The sequence below is a fragment of the Ranitomeya imitator genome, chromosome 1 (assembly GCF_032444005.1).
Source record: "Ranitomeya imitator isolate aRanImi1 chromosome 1, aRanImi1.pri, whole genome shotgun sequence".
In the NCBI taxonomy this organism is placed as follows: domain Eukaryota; kingdom Metazoa; phylum Chordata; class Amphibia; order Anura; family Dendrobatidae; genus Ranitomeya; species Ranitomeya imitator.
The window spans coordinates 294324914-294352070 of NC_091282.1; the positions used below are offsets into that span (position 1 = coordinate 294324914).

Sequence of the window (27157 nt, forward strand, 5' to 3'; positions counted from 1 at the left end):
TGAGCAAAATTCTCCCAAGTCCATGAAAGTGATTACCGAACTTAGTTACATCGTCCTGAAGAGACAGGACCGAACGTGACCGGTAAACCGCTCGAGGACAAAAAACCGAGGAGCGTTCCGCCTTTCTTCGTGACAAAGAAAAAATAGAATAGAACCAAGAGAACAGTACGTTCCTGGGGACGGGTACGATTACTTCTGTGAATGGCAGGTAAAGACTGCCTGAAGAACTGCTGGGGCCTGCGACGTATGTCTTGACGGTGAAAAAACAAAAGGAAACATCTTCCTGGGGGAGAAGAACGTTCGATATTGTAGCCGGAAGTCACTATCTCTCTCTAGGTTGAAGCAACCTTTTCCTATTAAAAGGACATTAGGTTTGGACCGGAAAAGCGAGGTGTTTTTGTTTTTTTTTCCCTGCCAGTGGCATCCAAAACTATTGATCCAGCTTGGATCCAAGAGATCTAGAGACCTGGAAGGCAAAACCAGTGAGGCCAGAGAATGCGACGTATGGCAACGATGCTGCTGGCAGTCATGACGGAACAACCAGCCGCATCAAAGGGGGAGCGGACACAAATGTGGGGCAGAGAGAGAGAGAGGGACGCCAGCTGCCTCCAAGGCTGACTTAACCAAGGCTTCAATCTGTCTATCTGTAGAATCCTGAAAGGATGCACTAATCAGTAGAGACAAGGCTGTCTAGGAAGACAGGCGAGAAGCCGGCGGATCCACCTTAGGGATTCTGCCCATTTATCAAGAAGGCCTGGTCTAAAGGGGTAGAGGATGTGTAGCTTCCTCCTACCTGGTAGGCGCTTTTCAGAGTGTTCCCAGTGTTTAGACATAGTCATGACAAGTTCCCTGATCAGGGAAAATTCCGGGAAAAACATTTTTTACCCATTTGAAAGTAACGGAGTGCTCGTGAGCAGGAGTCTCATCCTCCCGTAGGTTCAGAGACTTGGTATTTTGCGAAGATGAGGTTATTGAGCATATCTTGCATCTTTCAGGTCTGGTCTGTATCGGACTCAGACTGGGAATCCATATCCGACCCAAAAACCGCCTCCGAGGAGGGGCATGGGATGTGGGATGCATCCAGGATAAAGTAGAGGGACCAGCCGGTTCTTTTGCTTTGTATGCGATCTGTCCCTGTGAAGGTCGCGGTCAGGTGCGTGCAAATCACTGTGAGAGGTGTTCGGAGCACTGGTGGCAGAAGACAAACGTGAAGGACGCTCCAGGACCTGGAACAGGGATTGTGAGAGTTTGGTCAGATCTGAGAACGACTGTGACCTGGCAACAGCCCACTCCAGAAGGAGGGGAGTGCTCTCATCCCAGGTGTTAGAGGGTTTATCTGAATGCCACTGCTCTTGTACGGATGGCACAAGCATCGCGAATTATAGGGACCGGAATGGGCCTCCCTGAGATTGGGCATAAGTAATAGGCTGAGGCTACAGCTGGGAGACGGGGCCTCAGCGTACGGAGTGCCCTAATGAGCAGGAAGTCCCGTAACAGGGCGTGGCTAAGCGGAAAGCGACCACGGCTACACAGAGTCCGGGGAAAAGGCCCCGACGCCGGGGGCTAAATTAACGGGTAAATATAATTAGGCGAAGCCTCCACACCGACAATGACAGGACCGGAAATTCCTGGTATGAAAATTGGCCACATCTGACAGTGTCAGGAAGTGGGGGCCCCAAAGTTGGTGACTAAAATAGCAAAGGACATGGAATTATGTGCAGTCTCGGCACCAGCAGTGGCAGGGCCAGTAAACGAAGGTCCTAGTCTGCGTCTGTTGGGAGTAGAGGATCTCCATTGACTGTGCCGCCGGAGGAATGCACCAGGTGGGGGGAGGAGGCCCCTTGATAGGGAGAAAAGCGCGCAAGAAATATACGCGCTTAATGCGGAGAACGTTAACGAAGCACTAGCTGAGGAAAAGATGGCCGTTGTTGTTCAGTGACGTCATGTTCTGTGCAGTGTTCCGCGGGCAGGCGGTTTTAGGGTCTTTTACCTGCAATGTCCGGTTCCACAGGACAAGAGAGGATCATCCAGGGGCCCGTTGACGGAAGGGTCGCTGGATACGAAATCCTTCATCCAGAAGATGGCCTCAACCCCTAAGACAAGGGGGAGGGTCACCGCTGGTGACCACCGTCTCCCTCTCAACCCTCTCCGAGGAGAGGGATGAGGGGGACTGTTTTGGCTAGGACCGCCACCGTATAGACCCTGGAGCACCTGGAAGGGTGACAGGGGATAATGTCCTGCCGGCGGTCTGAGAGTTGCGATGTGGGCGACACCACACTGCTCGCTCAGCTGCCCTCCTGGGGAGGCAGGGTGAGAGATTACACCCTGATTCCCTGAATGTTGTATCTGAAAGAGAAGACAAAATCGTTAATAAAAACAACAAAACCTGTAAAGGAATCAAGGTTAGCAGCGGATCTGAAGATCCAGGTTCCCCTCCTACAGACACTAGATCCAGGTTCCCCTCCTACAGACACTAAGCACAAACTGAGGTACTTCCTGCCTGTCGGTGGGTGTATACTGCGGAGGAGGAGCTATTTTCCTTTTTTTGCATAGTGTCAGCCTCAAAGTGACAGCAGCATACACCCCATGGTTACCTGTGTCCCCCAATGAAGCGATAAAGAAAGTTATTTTTCTAATCGCAGAATTCTCATTAACACGTTTATTTAGTTTTGGAAAAAAAAATCATTCAAATTGCTAAAATACTCAAAAGTTATATAAAACAGTTCTCCAAAAAAGCTTTGTATTCTGCACTACTGAAACTTTCTGTGGAAGTTATAAACAACAAACAAAAAAACCCTGAGTACTAGTTACCATCCAAGGTCCTGCGCTTTGTCGCAACCGTTGCCCTGGTGTCTGTTTGTCTGCAGCCCATCAGTGAGTTCAGCAACTAGTGCCGTCAACACAGGAAGAGAAGCTGAGCTCAGTGATTAACTGCAGCGCTGAAAACAAACAGCAGAGACCGCCGGGGCAGTGGAGTGGCGGAGACTCAGTGATGGACCCAGGGAGGGTCAGTAAAACTTAGTTTGCTATAACAATTGCAACTTGTAGCAGAAAGTTTCCTGAAAGTGGACAATCCCTGTAAAGTAACAAGTCCACATGGAAGCAGGTCAAAAAACGAGCAGGATGCACACACGTCAAACCACAGTGTAAAGGTGCCCTGTGGCTGGAAATACACATGCTGTTTTTGCTGCATTTTGAGCTGCTGATTTTTTTTCCTGAAAGAGAGTAGTGAATTCAACAGAAACGTGAAGTAAATCTATATTTCTCTTGTGTGAGAATGCAGATTAAAAGAGGAAGAGGAAAAGAGTGGGGATATATGTGCCACACTTTAAGCCAAAATGTCCAAAATACATACCTGTGATGGTAAATCATTTCCACCCTGTAATAATCTTGTTTTTGCTTTGATTTCTTTTTCTCTACTGTTTTTTTTCTAAGGCTGCCGTCACACTAGCAGTATTTGGTCAGTATTTCACATCAGTATTTGTAAGCCAAAACCAGGAGTGGAACAATTAGAGAAAAAGTAGAATAGAAACATATGCACCACTTCTGCATTTATCACCCACTCCTGGTTTTGGCTGACCAAATACTGCTAGTGTGACAGCAGCCTAAAGGTACCGTCACATTTAGCGACGCTGCAGCAATCTAGACAACGATCCCGATCGCTGCAGCGTCGCTGTGTGGTCGCTGGAGAGCTGTCACACAGACAGCTTTCCAGCGACCAACTATGCGAAGTCCCCTGGTAACCAGGGTAAACATCGGGTTGCTAAGCGCAGGGCCGCGCTTAGTAACCCGATGTTTACCCTGGTTACCAGCGTAAACGTAAAAAAAAACAAACACAACATACTTACATTCCGGTGTCTGTCCCCTGGCGCTGTGCTTCTCTGCACCGACTGTGAGCGCCAGCCGGAAAGCACAGCGGTGACGTCACTGCTGTGCTCTGCTTTCCGGCCGGCGCTGACAGTGCAGAGAAGCACAGCGCCGGGGGACAGACACCGGAATGTAAGTATGTAGTGTTTTTTTTTTTTACGTTTATGCTGGTAACCAGGGTAAACATCGGGTTACTAAGCGCGGCCCTGCGTTTAGTAACCCGATGTTTACCCTGGTTACCAGTGAAGACATCGCTAGATCGGCGTCACACACGCCGATTCAGCGATGTCTGCAGGGAGTCCAGCGATGAAATAAAGTTCTGGACTTTCTGCGCCGACCAACGATGTCACAGCAGGATCCTGATCGCTGCTGCGTGTCAAACTCAACGATATCGCTAGCCAGGACGCTGCAACATCACGGATCGCTAGCGATATCGTTCAGTGTGAAGGTACCTTAAGAGTTCAAGATAAAGTGGTATCTAAAATATATTACTGAAAATTTTGTTTTAGACAATTCTGAATATCGTTTCCATTATTTTGAATAGAGTTGTAAATGAATTGGACAGTTGCACAATTTTCTGCAACAAAATCTGCAGCATATGAATTCACTCTAATAAAGTAATCACATCTTATGCTGGTTGTAACAACATACAGCTGTCAGCAAAACACTCCCATCTTCTCCCTAAGGGTACGCTCACACTGGCGTATAGCCTGTTTGACTGCTCTCGGATGTTTTATCGGATGGCACTCGGCCCAAGGTTATACTATGGTGCAGTGCAGATCTGCAATTTTCTTCTCATGCCGATTCAACATGAGAAAACAATCGCAGCATGCTGCGGGTCCATCCGGTGATCCCATCCATACAAGCCTATGAGTGTGTGTAAAACATCGGACTGCCTCAGATGTCATCTGAGTGCAGTCCAACATCCGCGGACACAGAGAATGGAGAAGATGGAGAAATTAAGTTCTCCATATCAGATCACACTAAGTTGACATTCGGATCAAACTCCGACAGAGATTGAGCTGAGTGTCATTATCATAATTGGCCCAATTCCCTCATATGAGAGAATCGACGGCCGTATGACCTCCCCTGAAATCTGCTGTTAGACTTTCAGAAATTGGATGGTCGGTCGATATTTATCTAATGTGTCTCTTAAGCCTTTCTGTATAGAACTAGAGAAAGCAATGTCCAAAACCTAACTATAAGTATTACTATGAAAAAACACATCTGCGGGACTGAAATCTCACCTGCGATAGAATCCACAAAATAGTGAAACTTTCTCTTGAAGATATCCAGAGTGTGTTCCAGGACCTGATGGAAATTTACTTTCCCCTGTGCGATCAGGTTAAGTTGCTTTTCAACTGCACTGCGAATAGTGGGTAAAACCAGCTCAGGATCTAAAAGATGGAAAGAAACAATAAAAACCAGAAATACAAATATTACTTGCAGCTGATACTGATTACATGATGGACCATTTAGAGTATATAGCTGTAAGATACTGGATTAATAATGAATATCGACAGCTGGCGGTGAACATCCTCTCCCAACCACCACCGGTATATTTCCAGCAGCACTGTGGTCATTGGAGACATGTATTTTGTACTTACCTATCTTATAATAGCCATGTACTAAGACAATGCCCAAGCTGGTGGGCTTCAGTCTGCGGCCACTCTCTACTGTGACATAATTACGCTGGCAGATATTATTGATGTGCACTGGGATACTTGCATCCGTACCTAATGGGCAAAACATAGTACATGCTTACTTGTAGAAGCTACAGCTAAAGTATCAAAGTTAACTAATAATATCTGGTTGGACTGTTGGTTAAGAGTTTACCCACCAGGACTCATTGACTGTTGAATCTTACCAGCAGATGAGGGCATCACTAGTTTGTAAATGCAACAGGCTCCCATACACATTATACTAATGTCGGCCGAACCTGGCAACTGATTGTCCGGGAAAATGTTCATTGGACATGTCTGGTTTTGGAATGCAAATGGCTTTTTTCTTCGGGAGATAAGCCGCCTACAGAAATGTATGTTGGCAGCTTTCTCATAGAGGACACAGGAGTGCTTGGTCGAACGAATGCTCCAGTGTATGGGAAGACTGTAAAATGGCTATCGTCTTAATGATCGGCTGAAATATTGTTTGGCCGAAAGCTATCTAATGTGTATGGAAGTCTTTAAGATGCCTACTGGCATTTGATCTTCTACATACAGTACCTCAGAGCAATGCTTGTTAAGCCTGCACTTGTAAAGGAACACACTAAAATGTGCTATCCTTTCCTTGCAATATAATATATGACAAAGAAGAATCAAAAGCCAGAAAAAAAGTATAATTCCTAGCCTCTTTAAATGTTAAAAACTGTGCACAACCTTTCAAATAAAAACAATGTTTTTACATGTCAGTAGTTAAAATTAGTTAATAAAACTACACAATATTTCTTCATTCCTTTTCTTACTAATGTGTATTTGCAGCCTGATCCAAGTTTCATATTTTTCTCTTGTGTCAATGTTTTCTCCCAGTAATACAGGCTGGATGTGAGGTCTAGTGTATCTGTGTCCTCACTTGCTTTCATGCATCTGCAGAGCCCCAGGACTGTATTTATTCTCTCCTTTTCTATGGCTTCTTTTCTCTGACATGTCTGAGATACTTTCTCACCTCTTTACTGCAGACTTGTGTACAACTCCAGCTCCCTACCTCCTGCTATCTCTAAGGCCGGGGTCAGACCTAACATATAAAAATACGGTCCATTTGTTTACGGCAGAGATACGCAGAAAAGTTCCTGAACAGTGATCCACATTCATTGCGAGGATGCAATTTTTTCTCTCCAAAAAGTATCCATGTGTCATCCGTATGGCATCCGTACGGCTCGCCGACTTGCAAAATTGACATATACTGTATAATGGATACATGGGCTCAAATATTCGTGAAAAGAGAGAGAGAGAGAGAGAGAGAGAGAGAGAGAGAGAGAGAGATGGTCGTCCGATTCTAATGCGTCGGGTATTCTAGAATATGCATGTCCACGTAGTATATTGCCCAACCACGTAGTATATTGCCCAGCCACGTAGTATATTGCCCAGTCACGTAGTATATTGCCCAACCACATAGTATGTTGCCCAGCCACGTAGTATATTGCCCAGCCACGTAGTATATTGCCCAGACACGTAGTATATTGCCCAGACACATAGTATATTGCCCAGCCACGTAGTATATTGCCCAGCCACGTAGTATATTGCCCAGCGACGTAGTATATTGCCCAGCGACGTAGTATATTGCCCAGCCACGTAGTATATTGCGCAGCCACGTAGTATATTGCCCAGCCACGTAGTATATTGCCCAGCCACGTAGTATATTGCCCAGCCACGTAGTATATTGCCCAGACACGTAGTATATTGCCCAGACACGTAGTATATTGCCCAGACACGTAGTATATTGCCCAGACACATAGTATATTGCCCAGCCACGTAGTATATTGCCCAGCCACGTAGTATATTGCGCAGCCACGTAGTATATTGCCCAGCCACGTAGTATATTGCCCAGCCACGTAGTATATTGCCCAGCCACGTAGTATATTGCCCAGCCACGTAGTATATTGCCCAGACACATAGTATATTGCCCAGCGACGTAGTATATTGCCCAGCCACGTAGTATATTGCCCAGCCACGTAGTATATTGCCCAGCCACGTAGTATATTGCCCAGCGACGTAGTATATTGTCCAGTTACGTAGTATATTGCCCAGCCACGTAGTTTATTGCGCAGCCACGTAGTATATTGCCTAGTTACGTATTATATTGCGCAGTGACGTAGTATATTGCGCAGCCACGTAGTATATTGCCCAGCCACGTAGTATATTGCCCAGCCACGTAGTATATTGCCCAGCCACGTAATATATTGCCCAGCCACGTAGTATATTGCCTAGTGACGTAGTATATTGCCCAGTGACATAGTATATTGCGCAGTCTCGTAGTATATTGCCCAGTTACGTAGTATATTGCCCAGTCACATAGTATATTGCCCAGTCATCTGGAAGATGCGCAAGTCAATGACTTACCGGCTTTTAAGCTATCTAGCTCTGTATTAAATAAATAAATATATATATACCTATTCTATGTGTAGACATTTAGTTTATGTATTCTATTCTAACCTGTCAGTGTGATTTTACTGTACACCGCACTGAATTACTGGCTTTTCTATAAGACACCGGTGCGTATTTCTCACAAGGCAGACGTGTGGTCCGTGTGTAATCCGTATTTTTCTCGCCCCCATAGACTTTCATTGGCGTATTTTTGGAGGAATACGCTCACAATCGCATTTTCTCAGCCCATTAAAAACGTCCGAGAAATATACGGCAGATAGGAGCTGCCCCATAGAGAAACATTGGTCCGAGTGCAATGCGCTGTTTTTGCTCCTCTCATACGTCCGTATTCCTCTCTTGTGTGACCCCGGCCTAACACAGAGAGTAGGAAGATGGGAGAAGAAAGATACATGAGGAGGTTTTTGCAAAACCAGTCAGCTAGATTAAAGGGAATCTGTCACCCCAAAAATCGTATATGAGCTAAGGCCACCGTCATCAGGGGCTTATCTACAGCATTCTGTAATGCTGTAGGTAAGCCCCCGATGTATCCTGAAAGATGAGAAAAGGAGGTTAGATTATACTCCCCTAGGGGCGGTCCAGATGCGGTCCAGTCAGATGGGCATCGCGGTCCGTGTCTGGGGCCTCCCATCTTCATACGATGACGTCCTCTTCTTGTCTTCTTGCTGCGGCGCAAGCGTACTTTATCTGCCCTGTTGAGGGCAGAGCAAAGTACCGCAGTGCGCAGGCGCTGGGCCTCTCTGACCTTTCCCAGCGCCTGCGTACTGCAGTACTTTGCTCTGCCCTCAACAGGGCAGACAAAGTACGCCTGCGCCGGAGCCACGGCAAGAAGACAAGAAGAGGACGTGATCTTATGAAGATGGGAGGCGCGGGACCCGGACCACAGCAGGACCACCCCTGGGTGAGTATAATATAACCTGTTTTTCTTACCTTTACTGAATGCTGTAGATAAGCCCCTGATGCTGTTGGCCTTATCTCATATACGATTTCTGGGGTGACAGATTCCCTTTAAGGATTTACAGACACTTTACAGCAGCAAAGTGATTGAAAATTACAATGAAGCATGTTCAGAAAGTGGCTTAACTTTGCATTAAGTAAAAAATAACTTCTGTGGGAAGGTGTACATAGTTTTAAGACCGAATTATGAGGTCTATAGAACATGCTAATCACAATGTTCCGTCATTTCGTTATTTATTCCACTCGCAGATTCCTAGATGACAATTACCAAGGGCTGCTTTGGTATACAATAATTGGAGTAGTATAGATTAACTGAAGCTTTCCCATTAATGATGAACCTTAGGGAAGCTGTAATTGCAGCTATTTGCCAGCAATCATTTAACTAATAATCAGCAGAATAAATGCAAGAATTATTTAATGGTGCTTTATGTATTTGAAGAGTAATGTTTTGCATCATATGATTTTTGCTGACCTGTACATACACACATAAAGCTTACCCACCTATCCCATGTCTTTCCATCAGGGAGATGAGCTCTGCTTCGGTAAGATAATCTGGAGGGCATGTCTGTTTTTCCAGAAGCTTTATCTCATCCACACTAAAACTGTCCCCTTTTTCGCATGGCTGAAAACTTTCCTCCTTTGGGATACCCAACCATGGCATTATTTCCGTAAATCCTGAGAAAAAATGTTAAGTAAAATGAAGAATATATGAACTATAAAATACCGGATGATTTCATTAGAACAGTCTTCCAAAAATTAAAATCTTTTAACATGACCAATATATTTTCTAATGAAAAGAAAAGGCAGCACTCACCGTACCAGTCATCTGTTCTTTATTCAAAAACGGATAAACACATAGTGGCGGGGAGAAGCGGTGGAGACGAGGGACTATGGCCGTTTCGTGCTGCAAACGCTTCCACGGGTCCAAGGAGAGAGGGAAGTGAACCCTTACCTGATGTGATTGAGTTAAAATATTCCTGGAAATGTACAAAAAGTGGTCTGATGTTTTACTGGGAACATATTAACTCAATCACATCAGGTAAGGGTTCCACTAGGTAATACACCACGTTTGGGAGGTACAGCTAAGAATCCTAGAGTACGGTAATACGTTTTGCAGGTCTGGAAAGGGTTAATCTCACTGCACAGGGAGGAGACCTTCATAGAATTTTACTACAGAGAGAAGCTAGATGGATCATGCGTTCACGGGCACAGGGTCGATCGGTTTTAACGATAAATTTTACATGAGTGTATTCCTTTAATCAAGGTGCACGCAGAGTTTTCTTTTTAATTTGGGTACGGGTTGCATTGTTTTATGTTGTTTGTATATTCTAACAGGTGAAGAAGGCGGCACCAAGTAGTTATCCTGGAACCAAACAGGTGGGTTGATCTGCTATGTAGATTGGATCCCCGTTACTTCCCTCTCACCTTGGACCTGTGGAAGCGCTTGCAGCATGAAATGGCCGCAGTCCCTTGTTATCTTCACCTCTTCTCCCCACCGCTATGTGTCTATCCGCTTTTGTATAAAGAACAAACAACGGATGCGGTTATCTTCTAGGCAGGCAGTGGCCAGATCTTTAGGTATATTCTAGGATAAGGTAGTCATCCTACAGCTTTTTTTTAATCCAATATACTTATCTATTATCATTAATTGCTACGCTTATCCCATATTTTTACCACGGTTGTCATGGTCTAATTGGGACATTTGTTTAATTGCCTAGAGCATGTCTACATCTATGAATTACTGATACATTGTTATGGCTCTGCAGTCTAATTTGGACACATTTTGTTATTCTGATGACTAATGTTATTTATTTGTCACCATTTATCTGCTGACATCTATTGGGTGCTATTGGAATACGTTGGTCTTGTCTATTTGTTTACATGACCTATGTTTTTATCTTTAATTAATGGTCAGCCCTTTAGCATTTATCATTATTCTCATTATTCTATGTGTTAGGGCATTCTAGGGATTTCAGGGACAGCCACCGAGGAGCGGGGGCTCCACTGTCATATATCATAGGGTGCCAACCTCCGTTGTTAGGCAGGAGCTGAGACTAGGTCCCTGATAGAGATGTGATAGAATTCTTTCTAATTATTTGTAGTGTTTGTCTTTTTTAGGACTATTGCCCTTTTTATTAGTATTCAGTAAAGAAACCCTTCAGATGCTTCACAGGAAGTAAAGCAATATAAATGGAAAGAAATGTAAATTTTACTTTTTTTCCCACAAAAATGTAACTTTAGCCACAAATTTTACATTTTCACAAGGGTAACGAGGGAAAATGGACGGTACAACTTGTTTTGCAATTTCTCCTGAGTGTGCAAATACCCTACATGTGGTGGCAGGGCCAGCGTTTGTGGCAGGCAAACAAGGCAGATGCCTAGGGCCCCCGCCCACAAAGGGGTTCCCTTGTGTCTGCAGCCCTTTATGAAGTGCACAAAGGATGTACAGCATTACTTACAGTGAATAATGCTGTGCAGCCTCTGTAGTCCACGAACATCTCTCGCCCTCTCCCCCGCAGAGTCCGGTTAGAAGTTGAGAGTGAGGGGCCGTCTAACAGCACAGCAGAGGTCAGACACCGGGGCAGAAAGAATCTTGCAGCCCTGTCTGTGTCCCCTCCTCCTCATCCTCCATGACATCATGGAAGGTCCTTGTCGCATACCATCTTTAGCACCGGAGGAGCGGGAAAGGCGCCGGAGGGTGAGTATATGATGATTTTTTATTTTTTTAAATTATTTTTAACATTAGATCTTTTTACTATTGACGCTGCATAGGCAGCATCAATAGTAAAAACTTAGTCACACAGGGTTAATAGCGGCGGAAACGAAGTGAGTTACCCGCGGCATAACGCGGTCCGTTACCGCTGGCATTAACCCTGTGTGAGCGGTGACTGCGGGGAGTATAGAGCGGGCGCCGACTGCAGGGGAGTGACTAATCGGACTGTGGCCGTCGCTGATTGGTAGCGGCAGCCATGACAGGCAGCTGGCGAGACCAATCAGTGACTTGGATTCCATAACAGACAGAGGCCGCGACCAATGAATATCCGTGACAGACAGAAGGACAGACAGACAGAAAGACGGAAGTGACCCTTAGACAATTATATAGTAGATAAGATGCTCCATACAGACATTTGCTCCATACAATGCTGCACAAATGCTGATTATCGCCCCATAAGATGCTCCATACAGATATTTGCCCCCATATAATGCTGCATTTGGCCCCTTAAGATGCTCCATAGAAATATTTGCCCCATATAACGCTGCACATGGCCCCATAAGATGCTCCATAGAGATATTTGCCCCATATGCTGTTGCTGCGATAAAAATAAAAATCACATACTCAACTCTCGTCGCTCAGGCCCCCGGCACATACTATACTCACCTTTCCCGTTCCACCGTCGGCGCCGCTGTGTCTTCCGCGTCCTGTGCACTGACTGTTCAGGCAGAGGGCGGCACGCACACTAATCGCATCATCGTGCCCTTTGACCTGAGCGTCACTGCAGAGGACGCAGAAGATGGAGCGGCGCCGACGGTGGAACGTGGGACAGGTGAATATGCCATCCATAGATTCTGTCAGTTGCTTGATCTGTTTAAGATCAACATTGCGTGCAGCAGCCACCACAGCCTCCCAGTCACTATTCCGAGAGGTGTACTGTTTTCCCTCCCTGTAGATCTCACATTTTATGAGGGACCACAGATTCTCTATGGGGTTCAGATCAGGTGAACAAGGGGGCCATGTCATTATTTCTTATTCTTTAAGACCTTTACTGGCCAGCCAGGGGTGAACCTAGCCACACTGCTGCCTGAGGCGAACTTCAAAACAGCGCCCCCCCCCAAACACATATACAGTAAAGCCCTCCTATAGGGCTCCCATCTCATATACAGCCCCCCCCCCCCATACATTACATGAGTGATAACTATTGTACATTCTACAATAGGTCATAAATCAGACAGTATAGTCCTCTATACAGTATTCTGGGCACCACAGTGCTCCATACAGAATAATGAGCCCCATATATTGCTCCATACAGTAGAATGAGCCCCATATATTGCTCCATACAGAATAATGAGCCGCACATGATGCTCCATACTGTATAATGGCCACACAGTGCTCCATACTGTATAATGGCCACACAGTTACTCCTACACACGCGGCTGCGCTCCGTACACCTTGCACACACGGCTCCACTCCGTACTCACGCGGCTCCGCTCAATACACCTCATACACACCCGGCTCCGCTCCGTACACCTCATACACACCCAGCTCCGCTCCGTACACCTCATACATGTGCAGCTCAGCTCCGTACACCTCATACACATTCAGCTCAGCTCCATACACCTCATACACACACGGCTCAGCTCCATACACCTCATACACACACGGCTACACTCCATACACCTCGTACACACGGCTACACTCCATACACGTCATACACACGGCTACACTCCATACACACGGCTACACTCCATACACCTCATACACATTCAGCTCCGCTCCGTACACACACCTCTCTGCTACATCCACACTGTAAACCCCTCCTGACCCCACACATAAGGCAGCTTACCATGGCAACCAGCACAGCAGAGTCCTGCAATCAATGGAGACTGTTATGTTTGCTAATGACAGGTGTTATGAAGGCAATCCAGAAACACAGTGTGCTTAGCGATCAGAGCGCACACAGTGATCTGACAAATACCCAAAAATACAAGAACGAGCTCTGAGACGTGGAAACTCTGTAGACTGCACACCTGATCCTATCCTAAACACAACTAAAAGCGGCTGTGGATTGCGCCTAACAACTACCTAGGCAACTCGGCACAGCCTAAGAAACTAGCTAGCCTTAAGATAGAAAAATAGGCCTGACTTGCCCCAGAGAAATTCCCCAAAGGAAAAGGCAGCCCCCCACATATAATGACTGTGAGTAAGATGAAAAGACAAAACGTAGGGATGAAATAGATTCAGCAAAGTGGGGCCCGATATTCTAGGACAGAGCGAGGACAGTAAAGCGAACTTTGCAGTCTACAAAAAACCCTAAAGCAAAACCACGCAAAGGGGGCAAAAAAACCCCACCGTGCCGAACTAACGGCACGGCGGTACACCCTTTGCGTCTCAGAGCTTCCAGCAAAACAAAAGACAAGCTGGACAGAAAAAAAGCAACAAAAAAGCAAAAAGCACTTAGCTATACAGAGCAGCAGGTCACAGGAACAATCAGGAGAAGCTCAGATCCAACACTGAAACATTGACAAGGAGCAAGGATAGCAGCATCAGGTGGAGTTAAGTAATGAAGCAGTTAACGAGCTCACCAGAACACCTGAGGGAGGAAGCTCAGAAGCTGCAGTACCACTTGTGACCACAGGAGTGAATTCAGCCACAGAATTCACAACAGTACCCCCCCCCCTTGAGGAGGGGTCACCGAACCCTCACCAGAGCCCCCAGGCCGACCAGGATGAGCCGCATGAAAGGCACGAACAAGATCGGAAGCATGAACATCAGAGGCAAAAACCCAGGAATTATCTTCCTGAGCATAACCCTTCCATTTAACCAGATACTGGAGTTTCCGTCTAGAAACACGAGAATCCAAAATCTTCTCCACAATATACTCCAATTCCCCCTCCACCAAAACCGGGGCAGGAGGCTCAACAGATGGAACCATAGGTGCCACGTATCTCCGCAACAACGACCTATGGAATACATTATGTATGGAAAAGGAGTCTGGGAGGGTCAAACGAAAAGACACAGGATTGAGAACCTCAGAAATCCTATACGGACCAATAAAACGAGGTTTAAATTTAGGAGAGGAAACCTTCATAGGAATATGACGAGAAGATAACCAAACCAGATCCCCAACACGAAGTCGGGGACCCACACGGCGTCTGCGATTAGCGAAAAGTTGAGCTTTCTCCTGGGACAAGATCAAATTGTCCACTACCTGAGTCCAGATCTGCTGCAACCTATCCACCACAGAATCCACACCAGGACAGTCCGAAGACTCAACCTGTCCTGAAGAGAAACGAGGATGGAACCCAGAATTGCAAAAAAATGGAGAAACCAAGGTAGCCGAGCTGGCCCGATTATTAAGGGCGAACTCAGCCAACGGCAAAAAGGACACCCAATCATCCTGGTCTGCAGAAACAAAACATCTCAGATATGTTTCCAAGGTCTGATTGGTTCGTTCGGTCTGGCCATTAGTCTGAGGATGGAAAGCCGAGGAAAAGGATAGGTCAATGCCCATCCTACCACAAAAGGCTCGCCAAAACCTTGAAACAAACTGGGAACCTCTGTCAGAAACAATATTCTCAGGAATGCCATGCAACCGAACCACATGCTGAAAGAACAAAGGTACCAAATCAGAGGAGGAAGGCAATTTAGCCAAGGGCACCAGATGGACCATTTTAGAAAAGCGATCACAGACCACCCAAATGACTGACATCTTTTGAGAAACGGGAAGGTCAGAAATGAAATCCATCGAAATATGTGTCCAAGGCCTCTTTGGGACCGGCAAGGGCAAAAGCAACCCACTGGCACGAGAACAGCAGGGCTTAGCCCTAGCACAAATCCCACAGGACTGCACAAAAGTACGTACATCCCGTGACAGAGATGGCCACCAGAAGGATCTAGCCACTAACTCTCTGGTACCAAAGATTCCAGGATGACCAGCCAACACCGAACAATGAAGTTCAGAGATAAGTTTATTAGTCCACCTATCAGGGACGAACAGTTTCTCTGCTGGACAACGATCAGGTTTATTCGCCTGAAATTTTTGCAGCACCCGCCGCAAATCAGGGGAGATGGCAGACACAATGACTCCTTCCTTGAGGATACCCGCTGGCTCAGATAAACCCGGAGAGTCGGGCACAAAACTCCTAGACAGAGCATCCGCCTTCACATTTTTAGAGCCCGGAAGGTACGAAATCACAAAGTCGAAGCGGGCAAAAAATAACGACCAACGGGCCTGTCTAGGATTCAAGCGCTTGGCAGACTCGAGATAAGTCAAGTTCTTATGATCAGTCAATACCACCACGCGATGCTTAGCTCCTTCAAGCCAATGACGCCACTCCTCGAATGCCCACTTCATGGCCAGCAACTCTCGATTGCCCACATCATAATTACGCTCAGCGGGCGAAAACTTCCTGGAAAAGAAAGCACATGGTTTCATCACTGAGCAATCAGAACCTCTCTGTGACAAAACCTCCCCTGCTCCAATCTCAGAAGCATCAACCTCGACCTGGAACGGAAGAGAAACATCTGGCTGACACAACACAGGGGCAGAACAAAAACGACGCTTCAACTCCTGAAAAGCTTCCACAGCAGCAGAAGACCAATTAACCAAATCAGCACCCTTCTTGGTCAAATCGGTCAATGGTTTGGCAATGCTAGAAAAATTACAGATGAAGCGACGATAAAAATTAGCAAAGCCCAGGAACTTTTGCAGACTTTTCAGAGATGTCGGCTGAATCCAATCCTGGATGGCTTGGACCTTAACTGGATCCATCTCGATAGTAGAAGGGGTAAAGATGAACCCCAAAAATGAAACTTTCTGCACACCGAAGAGACACTTTGATCCCTTCACAAACAACGAGTTAGCACGCAGGACCTGAAAAACCATTCTGACCTGCTTCACATGAGACTCCCAATCATCTGAGAAGATCAAAATGTCATCCAAGTAAACAATCAGGAATTTATCCAGATACTCACGGAAGATGTCATGCATAAAAGACTGAAACACAGATGGAGCATTGGCAAGTCCGAACGGCATCACTAGATACTCAAAATGACCCTCGGGCGTATTGAATGCAGTTTTCCATTCATCTCCTTGCCTGATTCTCACCAGATTATACGCACCACGAAGATCTATCTTAGTGAACCAACTAGCCCCCTTAATCCGAGCAAACAAGTCAGATAACAATGGCAAGGGATACTGAAATTTAACAGTGATCTTATTAAGAAGGCGGTAATCAATACACGGTCTCAGCGAACCATCCTTCTTGGCTACAAAGAAGAACCCTGCTCCCAGTGGTGATGACGATGGGCGAATATGTCCCTTCTCCAGGGATTCCTTCACATAACTGCGCATAGCGGCGTGTTCGGGCACGGATAAATTAAATAATCGACCTTTAGGGAATTTACTACCAGGAATCAAATTGATAGCACAATCACAATCCCTATGCGGAGGTAGAGCATCGGACTTGGGCTCTTCAAATACATCCTGATAATCAGACAAGAACTCTGGGACCTCAGAAGGGGTGGATGACGAAATCGACAAAAATGGAACATCACCATGTACCCCCTGACAACCCCAGCTGGATACCGACATGGAATTCCAATCCAATACTGGATTATGGGTTTGTAGCCATGGCAACCCCAACACGACCACATCATGCAGATTATGCAACACCAGAAAGCGAATAACTTCCTGATGTGCAGGAGCCATGCACATGGTCAGCTGGGCCCAGTATTAAGGTTTATTCTTGGCCAAAGGTGTAGCATCAATTCCTCTCAATGGAATAGGACACCGCAAAGGCTCCAAGAAAAACCCACAACGTTTAGCATAATCCAAATCCATCAGATTCAGGGCAGCGCCCGAATCCACAAACGCCATGACAGAAAACGACGACAAAGAGCATATCAAGGTAATGGACAGAAGGAATTTGGACTGTACAGTACCAATGACGGCAGACCTAGCGGACCGCTTAGTGCGCTTAGGACAATCAGAAATAGCATGAGTGGAATCACCACAGTAGAAACACAGACCATTCAGACGTCTGTATTCCTGCCGTTCAACTCTAGTCATAGTCCTATCGCACTGCATAGGCTCAGGTTTAACCTCAGGCAGTACCGCCAAATGGTGCACAGATTTACGCTCGCGCAAGCGTCGACCGATCTGAATGGCCAAAGACAAAGACTCATTCAAACCAGCAGGCATAGGAAATCCCACCATGACATCCTTAAGAGCCTCAGAGAGACCCTTTCTGAACAAAGCTGCCAGCGCAGATTCATTCCACTGAGTGAGTACTGACCATTTCCTAAATTTCTGACAATATACTTCTATATCATCCTGACCCTGGCACAAAGCCAGCAAATTTTTCTCAGCCTGATCCACTGAATTAGGCTCATCGTACAGCAATCCGAGCGCCAGGAAAAACGCATCGACACTACTCAATGCAGGGTCTCCTGGCGCAAGAGAAAATGCCCAGTCTTGAGGGTCGCCGCGCAAAAAAGAAATAATAATCAAAACCTGTTGAATAGGATTACCAGAAGAATGAGGTTTCAAGGCCAGAAATAGCTTACAATTATTTTTGAAACTTAGAAACTTAGTTCTATCTCCAAAAAACAAATCAGGAATATGAATTCTTGGTTCTAACATAGATTTCTGATCAATAGTATCTTGAATCTTTTGTACATTTATAACGAGATTATCCATTGAAGAACACAGACCCTGAATATCCATGTCCACACCTGTGTCCAGAATCACCCAAATGTCTAGGGGAAAAAAAAAAAAAAGTGAACACAGAGCAGAAAAAAAAAAAAATGATGTCAGAACTTTTTCTTTCCCTCTATTGAGAATCATTAGTATGGCTCCTTGTACTGTTATGTTTGCTAATGACAGGTGTTATGAAGGCAATCCAGAAACACAGTGTGCTTAGCGATCAGAGCACACACAGTGATCTGACAAATACCCAAAAATACAAGAACGAGCTCTGAGACGTGGAAACTCTGTAGACTGCACACCTGATCCTATCCTAAACACAACTAAAAGCGGCTGTGGATTGCGCCTAACAACTACCTAGGCAACTCGGCACAGCCTAAGAAACTAGCTAGCCTGAAGATAGAAAAATAGGCCTGACTTGCCCCAGAGAAATTCCCCAAAGGGAAAGGCAGCCCCCCACATATAATGACTGTGAGTAAGATGAAAAGACAAAACGTAGGGATGAAATAGATTCAGCAAAGTGGGGCCCGATATTCTAGGACAGAGCGAGGACAGTAAAGCGAACTTTGCAGTCTACAAAAAACCCTAAAGCAAAACCACGCAAAGGGGGCAAAAAAAAACCACCGTGCCGAACTAACGGCACGGCGGTACACCCTTTGCGTCTCAGAGCTTCCAGCAAAACAAAAGACAAGCTGGACAGAAAAAAAGCAACAAAAAAGCAAAAAGCACTTAGCTATACAGAGCAGCAGGTCACAGGAACAATCAGGAGAAGCTCAGATCCAACACTGAAACATTGACAAGGAGCAAGGATAGCAGCATCAGGCGGAGTTAAGTAATGAAGCAGTTAACGAGCTCACCAGAACACCTAAGGGAGGAAGCTCAGAAGCTGCAGTACCACTTGTGACCACAGGAGTGAATTCAGCCACAGAATTCACAACAGGAGACCCCTGACTCCTCCCCTACTGTGACCTCATCACAGGTCCTGTTTGCACAGAGCAGCCAATATGTGGTGTGCTGCTCTGCGGGTGCAGGGATGACCGGCTGATATTGCACACCGTGGGTTGTGACTAAAGGTACCGTCACATTAAGCGACGCTGCAGTGATATAGACAACGAGCCGATTGCTGCAGCGTCACTGTTTAGGTCGCTGTAGAGACGTCAAACACAGGCGCTCCAGAACGATGCAGGAGCGATCCAGTGACGTAACGGCGACTCACTTATCGTTCTCGCTGGTTGTTCGCTCCATGAAAAAACATTGCTGGCATCGTTGCTTTTGCTGTCAAACATGACAATACACGCCTACCTGACGACCAAATAAAGTTCTGGCCTTCTAGCTCCGACCAGCGATGGCACAGCGGGATCCTGATCGCTGCTGCGTGTCAAACACAACGAGATCGCTATCCAGAACACTGCAACGTCACGGATCGCTGTCGTTCTCGTTCTAAAGTTGCTCAGTGTGAAGGTACCTTTAGGCTACTTTCACACTTGCATTTTTTGCAATCCGTCATTTGGGGAAAAAACGAATCCAGCAAATGTGCCCGCAGGATGCCTTTTTTTTGCCATAGACTTGAATTAGCGACGGATAGCCACACGTCAGTCGTGTTTTGGCGGACTGTCGTCACAAAAAAAGTTCAATGTAACTTTTTTTTGTCAGTCGCGTCTGCCATTTTCTACCACGCATGTGCGGCCGAAACGCCGCCCCCTCTTCCCTGGACTTCAGAATGGGCAGCAGAAAAACTGCATCCGCTGCCCATGTCGTGCACAAATTTCACAACGTGCGTTGGCCCGACGCATAGCGACGGACCGATACCGACGCAAGTGTGAAAGTAGCCTAACCTAACGCTTAGGTTGTGAGCAGGGGCGCGGACCGCACTAGTAACACTCAGCAAATGTCAGGGATTATGGAGAGTTGGCACCAGGTGTTCTGACCACCGCTCTGCCGCCCCCTGTCTTTCAGTGACGACTGCCGCCTGAATTATAGGGCTCAACTTGCCCCATGATAGCGGCGCCCCTGCTGCTGTGGCAGCGTATAACGATCAGTCACTCTTCCATCCATCCCCCGTAGTTATACTGCAGAACATACACGTGTATGTGGTCTGTGAGCTGACTTCAGTGTGCGCCAACACATGATGCCACGTCACCAGCAAGCCAAAGTCATCTGCAGCCCATTGACTGGCCGGCGGCGTGTCCGAGGACGCACATCCGGTGAAATTGGCGTTGGAGGGCTCCACTCCCACACGGGCCCGCCAATCATCACGCCTCCAGCTGTAAGCTAGGGATCTGGTGCAGTGGGAGAAAAGTCTCAGCGAGGGGAAAGGAAGCTGGGGGCAGACCGCGGCAGTGCCACAGAGTGCACGGGGCCTGGGGCACAGACCATGGAGGGGGGGCCGCAGAGGCCGGGCACAGACCGCAGGGGGACGCAGAAGTCGGGCACAGACTGCAATGGGTGCACAGAGGTCGGGCACAGACTGCGGGGGGGGGTGCAGAGGCCCGGCATAGATGGGCACGGACTGCGGGGGGGCCACACAGACTGCGGGGGGAGGTGCAGAGGCCCGGCATAGATGGGCACAGACTGCAGGGGGGGGGGGGGCGGTAGTGACATGGGTAATTCTGCCCCAGACCGGGTGTGACAGGAGACGATGTGACGGCTGCAGAGGCCTGCACAATCGGTGCAATGTGTGGGGTGATGGGGGCTACGCGTGACAATGCTGCACTGCACGGTACACACTCCACGTACCTCAGGAGAGGCCACGGTAACGTTCCCGCCTTCCCGATGCCCTGACCCGGAGGACACACGGCCATGACGGAGTTCAGCAGCAGATTCCTCATCCCGGGGCCATCAATGATGAATGTCCAGCAGTGCATGTGTGTCAGGAGCTACCGATAGGAGGAGCTTGTGCGGACGGAATTACAAGTCCCAGGAGGCAATAACACCACACAGCAGGGTTTACTTTTCGCGCTGTTACTAGGCCCCGCCCAATTAACTTTTAATACGCACATTAGCCCCTTACAATGCCGCCCCCTAACTTTCAGTGACGACTGCCGCCTGAAACATAGGGCTCAACTTGCCCCATGATAGCGGCGCCCCTGTGGCCAGCCACGCTGTGGAGTAGTTAGAGGCATGTGATGGAGCATTGTCCTGCATGAAAATCAAGTTATTCTTGAACTATACCGACTTCTTCCTGTACCACTGCTTGAAGAAGTTGTCTCCCAGAAACTGGCAGTAGGTCTGGGAGTTGAGCTTCACTCCATCCTCAACCCGAAAAGGTCCCACAAGTTCACCTTTGATGATACCAGCTCATACCAGTACCCTACGTCCACCTTGCTGGCATCTGAGTCGGAGTGGAGCTCTCTGCCCTTTACTGATCCAGCCTCTGGCCCATCAAGAGTCACTCTCATTTTATCAGTCCATAAAACCTTTGAAACGTCAGTCTTAAGATATTTCTTGGCCCAGTCTTGACATTTTATCTTATGTTTCTTGTTCAAAGGTGGTCATTTTTCAGCCTTCCTTACCTTGGCCATGTTCCTGAGTATCGCACACCTTGTGCTTTTTGATACTTCAGTAACGTTGCAGCTCTGAAATATGGCAAAACTGGTAGCAAATGGCATCTTGGCAGCTTCATGCTTGATTTTCCTCAATTCATGGGAAGTTATTTTGAGCCTTTTTTGCCCAACATGCTTCTTGCGACCCTGTTGGCTATTTGCCATGAAACGCTTGATTGTTCGGTGATCACACTTCAAATGTTTGGCAATTTCAACACTGCTGCATCCCTCGGCAAGACATCTCACAATTTTGGACGTTTCAGAGCCCGACAAATCTCTCGTCTGACCCATTTTGCCAAAGGAAAGGAAGTTGCCTAATAATTACGCACACCTTATATAGGGTGTTCATGTCATTAGACAACACCCCTCCTCATTATAGAGATGCACATAACATGATTTACTTAATTGGCAGTTGGTTCTCAAGCCTGAACAGCTTGGAGTAGGACAACATGTATACAAAGTATCATGTGATCAAAATACAACTTGCCTAATAATTCTGCACGCAGTGTATAACGTTTCGGCTAATGGAGAGCCTTTCTCAAGCACTTCATTGCTCATTAATACTCTCTGGCAAATTTAACCTTGCCCTTAATAAATTAACCAAAAGCATAAGACACCCATGTCAGGCATTAAATAATACACACTTTGTCATGATAGACTACTCCTTATCGTCAGTGGACTAATGTGAGTCTACCTTATCAAATTTTTGAGGACAGTCTATTTTTATATACCACCCTCTCATAGGAATCTGCACCATTTACCATATTGACCCAGTGTGAAATTTACGGGGGTCTTCTATCCATCCATCTCATGGTGATAGCCTTGGGAGCCAAAAACAATGTTTCCCTGAGAAGAATGTGAGGGTAGCGTCTCCTCAACAAGGATTCCTAATAAACACCTTAGGGCAGAGTGGTACAGATATAGTGTGTCTTTTAGGGTCTCTTTACGCTGGCTAGGAGAAACATTCCCCCTTAGATTTCCTGTCAAAGGCCTCTCACCTTGCCAAATCTGATCTGCTGCTTTGCAGTGATGAGGAGCAAACACTCCCAAAACACTTGTCTGTAAATGGAGTTTCTGGTTTGGCGTCTTATCCTAAGAAATGTGCCAAGGCTCAATAAAGGGTTGACATTGATTTTTAGTATTGCTATCTCCAATAGGTGGCAGAAGAGTTTGTGTCCTCTTTCTCTCTGAAGAGGCTAGTTGCATATTAAGTTATGAATGTCAAAGCTATAATTTTACCCCATCCTTTTTATATCACCCTGTATATACAGTGCTGGGCAAATGTTTTAGGCACATGTGAGAAACAATGCTGGAAAGTAAGAATACTTTCAAAAATAGAAGTGATAATTGTTTATTTTTACCAGTTAGCAAAATGATTGAACAAAATCTAAATCGGTTCAATATTTGGTGTGACCATCGTTTACCTTCAAAACAGCATAAATTCTTCTAAATACACTCGCACACAATTTTTGAAGCCGCTTGGTAGGAAATCTGTTCCACACATCTTGGAGAACTAACCACAGATCTTGTGTTTATATATCATTTTTTGTAGCATTTGTTCCACACCTGCCTAGAACTTTTGCTTAGTAGTGTTTATTGGAAAAACATGTTAGCTTTTTATTATACAGTGAATAATATTTATTTACTGAAACTATAATATCATATTAAAGACAGATGTAAGAAAGAATTTGAAAACTTCTGTTTTACAGCAGTACAGCTACATTTTTGGAGATAACTCACCAGGAGAAATAACTTCCTTGCAGGTAGATGTAAATCTCTCAAAGCCTACACTGAAACCAATAGTTGTTTGGAGATATTTGCAGTCGTAACTGATGGTAGCGATGAAATGTCGGGTTATATACTCATACAGCCTCCAAGCATCACCACCTTAACATACAAAAAAATGAATTACTTATTAAAAAGATGGTACGCTCAGTGAATATATCTTGCTACATGGGTTCGAGAAACAGGACAATTCTTCTTAGGTATTTGACTGTATATACTAGCTTAATAAAACAAACAAAAAAAAATTGATAAGTGCCGTATTTTTAGGATTATAAGGCTTCTTTCACACTAGCGTCGGAATCTCCCCGTCGCAATACGTCGGGGAGAGATTCCGACGCTAGCGTTTGCTGCATTGCACAATGGGTGCAGCGGATGCATTTTTCTGGCGCATCCGCTGCCCCATTGTAAGGTGCGGGGAGGTGGGGGCGGAGTTCCGGCCGTGCATGCGCGGTCGGAAAAAGCGGTCCGTCAGGAGCAAAAAACGTTACATGTAGCGTTTTTTGCCCCCGACGGTCCGCCAAAGCACGACGCATCCGTCGCTCGACGGATGCGACGTGTGGCAATCCGTCGCAAATGCGTCGTCAATACAAGTCTATGAGGAAAAACGCATCCTGCAAGCACTTTTGCAGGATGCGTTTTTTCTGCAAAACGACGCATTGTGACGGATTGCAGAAAACGCTAGTGTGAAAGTAGCCTAAGACGCACCGGACCATAAGGCGCACCCCAAATTTTCAGAAGGAAAATAGGGGGGAAAAAAATGTGTCAAATGGGGGTCCGTCTTACAGTCCGAATTCAGCTTATCAGGGAAGGGATCGGCACAGGTGGAGGAGTCATCACGGGGGTCGTTCGGTGGTCCAGGCTGGTGTGGTGGCCTCCAGGAAATCCCATCCCAGGCTGGTGTGGTGGTGGTGCTCTGTGGGGTGGCTGTGCTCTGTGGGGCGGCTGTGCTCTGTGCTGGAGAGACAGCGGGGCTATCTGCTGGGGCGGCAACGGGGCTCTCTGCTGGGGCGGCAGCGGGGCTCTCTGCTGGGACGGCAGAGGAGCTCTGTGCTGGGGCGAAAGCGGGGTTCTGTGCTGCGTGGGGGGCTCCGCCGGCATTTCGTCAAAGCCCGGAGGCCCCCACACCTCCGTTGCTGCAATGCTGTGGCCTCTGGGAAAATGGCTGCCGGGTGTGGCCCATGCCCAGATTCAGATCTCGGCAACGAGATCTCATCCCGAGATCTGGGAGACGAGATCTGCTGAGATCTGAATCTGAGCATGTGCTGCCCCCAGCAGCCATTTTCCCATAGACCACTGCAGCACAGAAACGGAGCTATGGGGGCCATTCGGGCTTTGACGAAATGCCGGCGGAGCCCCCCACGCAGCACAGAACCCCCGCCAGTGCCGAAACACAGAGCACCGCCGCACCACAGCCACACCAGTCTGGAAAGGGAGGCTGCATGGGGACCGCCGCCACAGGATTTGTAAGTATATTCCGACCATAAGACACACCATTTTCCCCAAAAAAAATTTTGGGGAAAAAGTGCGTCTTATGATCCGAAAAATACGGTATGTCACCAATTTATTGTCTAAGTAGGACAGTATGAAGTTAGGTCACTTGGGTCTTGTAACATGAGGCTCAGCCCGAGGAACTGTTGTCCAACCTTGACAGCAGATGGTCTGCTAGTTCAGCTCCAACATTTTGTGCTTATTAATGTTATAATATATCTTTACAGAAGTCAAAATCATTTAATTATTTTGCATGGCTGTAAATCCCGTGTAGCGTTAAAGGCCCTTCTCCCCACAAAAATAAATAAATAAATGTTATCCCTATATTATGGATAAAGGATAACTTGCTGACCACATGGGATCTGACCTCTAGGACCCACAGTGTTCTTATGATCAGGGCTTTAAAAACCTGAGAAAAGGGCTCTGGAGCCCCATCCTACATAGAGCGGCGGTGCACACGCACGGCTTCCGCTCCATTTACTGTTTACGGGACAAGCCGAGCAATGCATTATACAGTCCCATATACAATTAATGGTGCAGAGTCCACATATGTCCTCCTCCACTCCATCCAGGATGGCATTGCAGATCAGCAAGTAATTCCCTATACATTGGATAGCAAATGTGTGTTTTGGGAGGAATAACCCTCTGCAACCACCATTAGGAGGCACTTGGGAGCTTACTGAAAACAATTTCCTTGCAACTATTAAACAAATTAATCATTACTGAAAGAATGGCTCACCTGATTTATAAAAAAAAAAAAAAAAAAAAAGAAAAATCTATATTTCATAGATGGACATAAAAACTAAGGATTCAACGTGTCAGGAAAAGAAAAAAGTCTTTATCTATCTCAGGAGAAAGATTACCAAGTTCTGCCTCTGTTGCTGAACGCATTGGTGTAATAGGGGGATGGTCTCCAGCATCTGTTCCTTTTTTGGGGCGATTAATATTTTCAGCAAGCAAAGCCTTTACCTAAAAGTGTCAAAGTAATAAGTTAATATAAAATCCATTTTTATCTATGGGAGCTGCGATAAATTTTGATATGTGCTTATACAGTGCAAGTTTAACATTGGTGAACCCACACTTATACACCAAGGAATTGATGATCAGCTTTTCCTAATATATCACACAGGTGAAATTATGATGGCAACTAGAAATCATGTACTGATTCTCCCCTTGCTACTAAATAAAATAATAATCTTATTTATATAGCGCCAACATTTTCAGCAGCACTTCACAATAAAGCGGGAACATGTACAGTTAATCAAAACAATACATAGTAACACATAGTTCATCAGCTACAGGAGGCTAGCTTACAATCTACACCATGTTCCAAATTATTATGCAAATTGGATTTAAGTGTCATAAAGATTTAATTGTTTTGTTTTTCAAATAAACTCGTGGATGGTATTGTGTCTCAGGGCTCAATGGATCACTGAAATCAATCTTAAAGGGAATCTGTCACCTCAAAAATGGCCTATACTAAGGCCACTGGCATCAGGGGCTTATCTACAGCATTCTGCCGATGTATCCTGAAAGATAAGAAAAAAAGGTTAGATTATACTCACCCAGGGGCGGTCCCGATGCGGTCCGGTCCGATGGGCATCACGGTCCGGGTCCAGCACCTCCCATCTTCATACGATGACGTCCTCTTCTTGTCTTCACGCTGCGGCTCGGTTGAGGGTTGAGGTTGAGGGCAGAGCAAAGTACTGCAGTGCGCAGGCGCCGGAAAAGGTCAGAGAGGCCCAGCGCCTACGCACTTTGGGTGTCATCAGCATAGAGATGATACTGGAAACCAAATCTGCTGATGGTTATCCAATTGAGGCAGTGTAAAGAGAGAAAATGAGGGGCCTATGACTGAACCCTGAGGACCCCCGATAGTAAGGGGAAGAGGAGAGGAATAAGAGCTGGCAGAGGATACAGTGAAGGAGTGGTCAGAGAAGTAGGAGGAGAACCAGGATAAAATGATGTCCTTGAAGCTCATAGAGCGAAGCATGGT

General features: G+C 46.4%; 1 protein-coding gene across 2 annotated transcripts in view; it reads right to left on the reverse strand.

The window, feature by feature from the left end:
- Nucleotides 1-27157, reverse strand: part of TOP3B (DNA topoisomerase III beta) — an 83611-nt gene that overhangs the window by 12397 nt on the left and 44057 nt on the right. For both annotated transcript variants that reach the window (XM_069756637.1, XM_069756645.1), the window contains 5 exons: nt 26025-26130; nt 23629-23775; nt 9423-9596; nt 5475-5603; nt 5115-5264 (listed from right to left, as the gene is read on the reverse strand). In XM_069756637.1, the coding sequence (XP_069612738.1) occupies nt 5115-5264; nt 5475-5603; nt 9423-9596; nt 23629-23775; nt 26025-26130 (706 nt within the window). The remainder of the gene's footprint in view (nt 1-5114; nt 5265-5474; nt 5604-9422; nt 9597-23628; nt 23776-26024; nt 26131-27157) is intronic.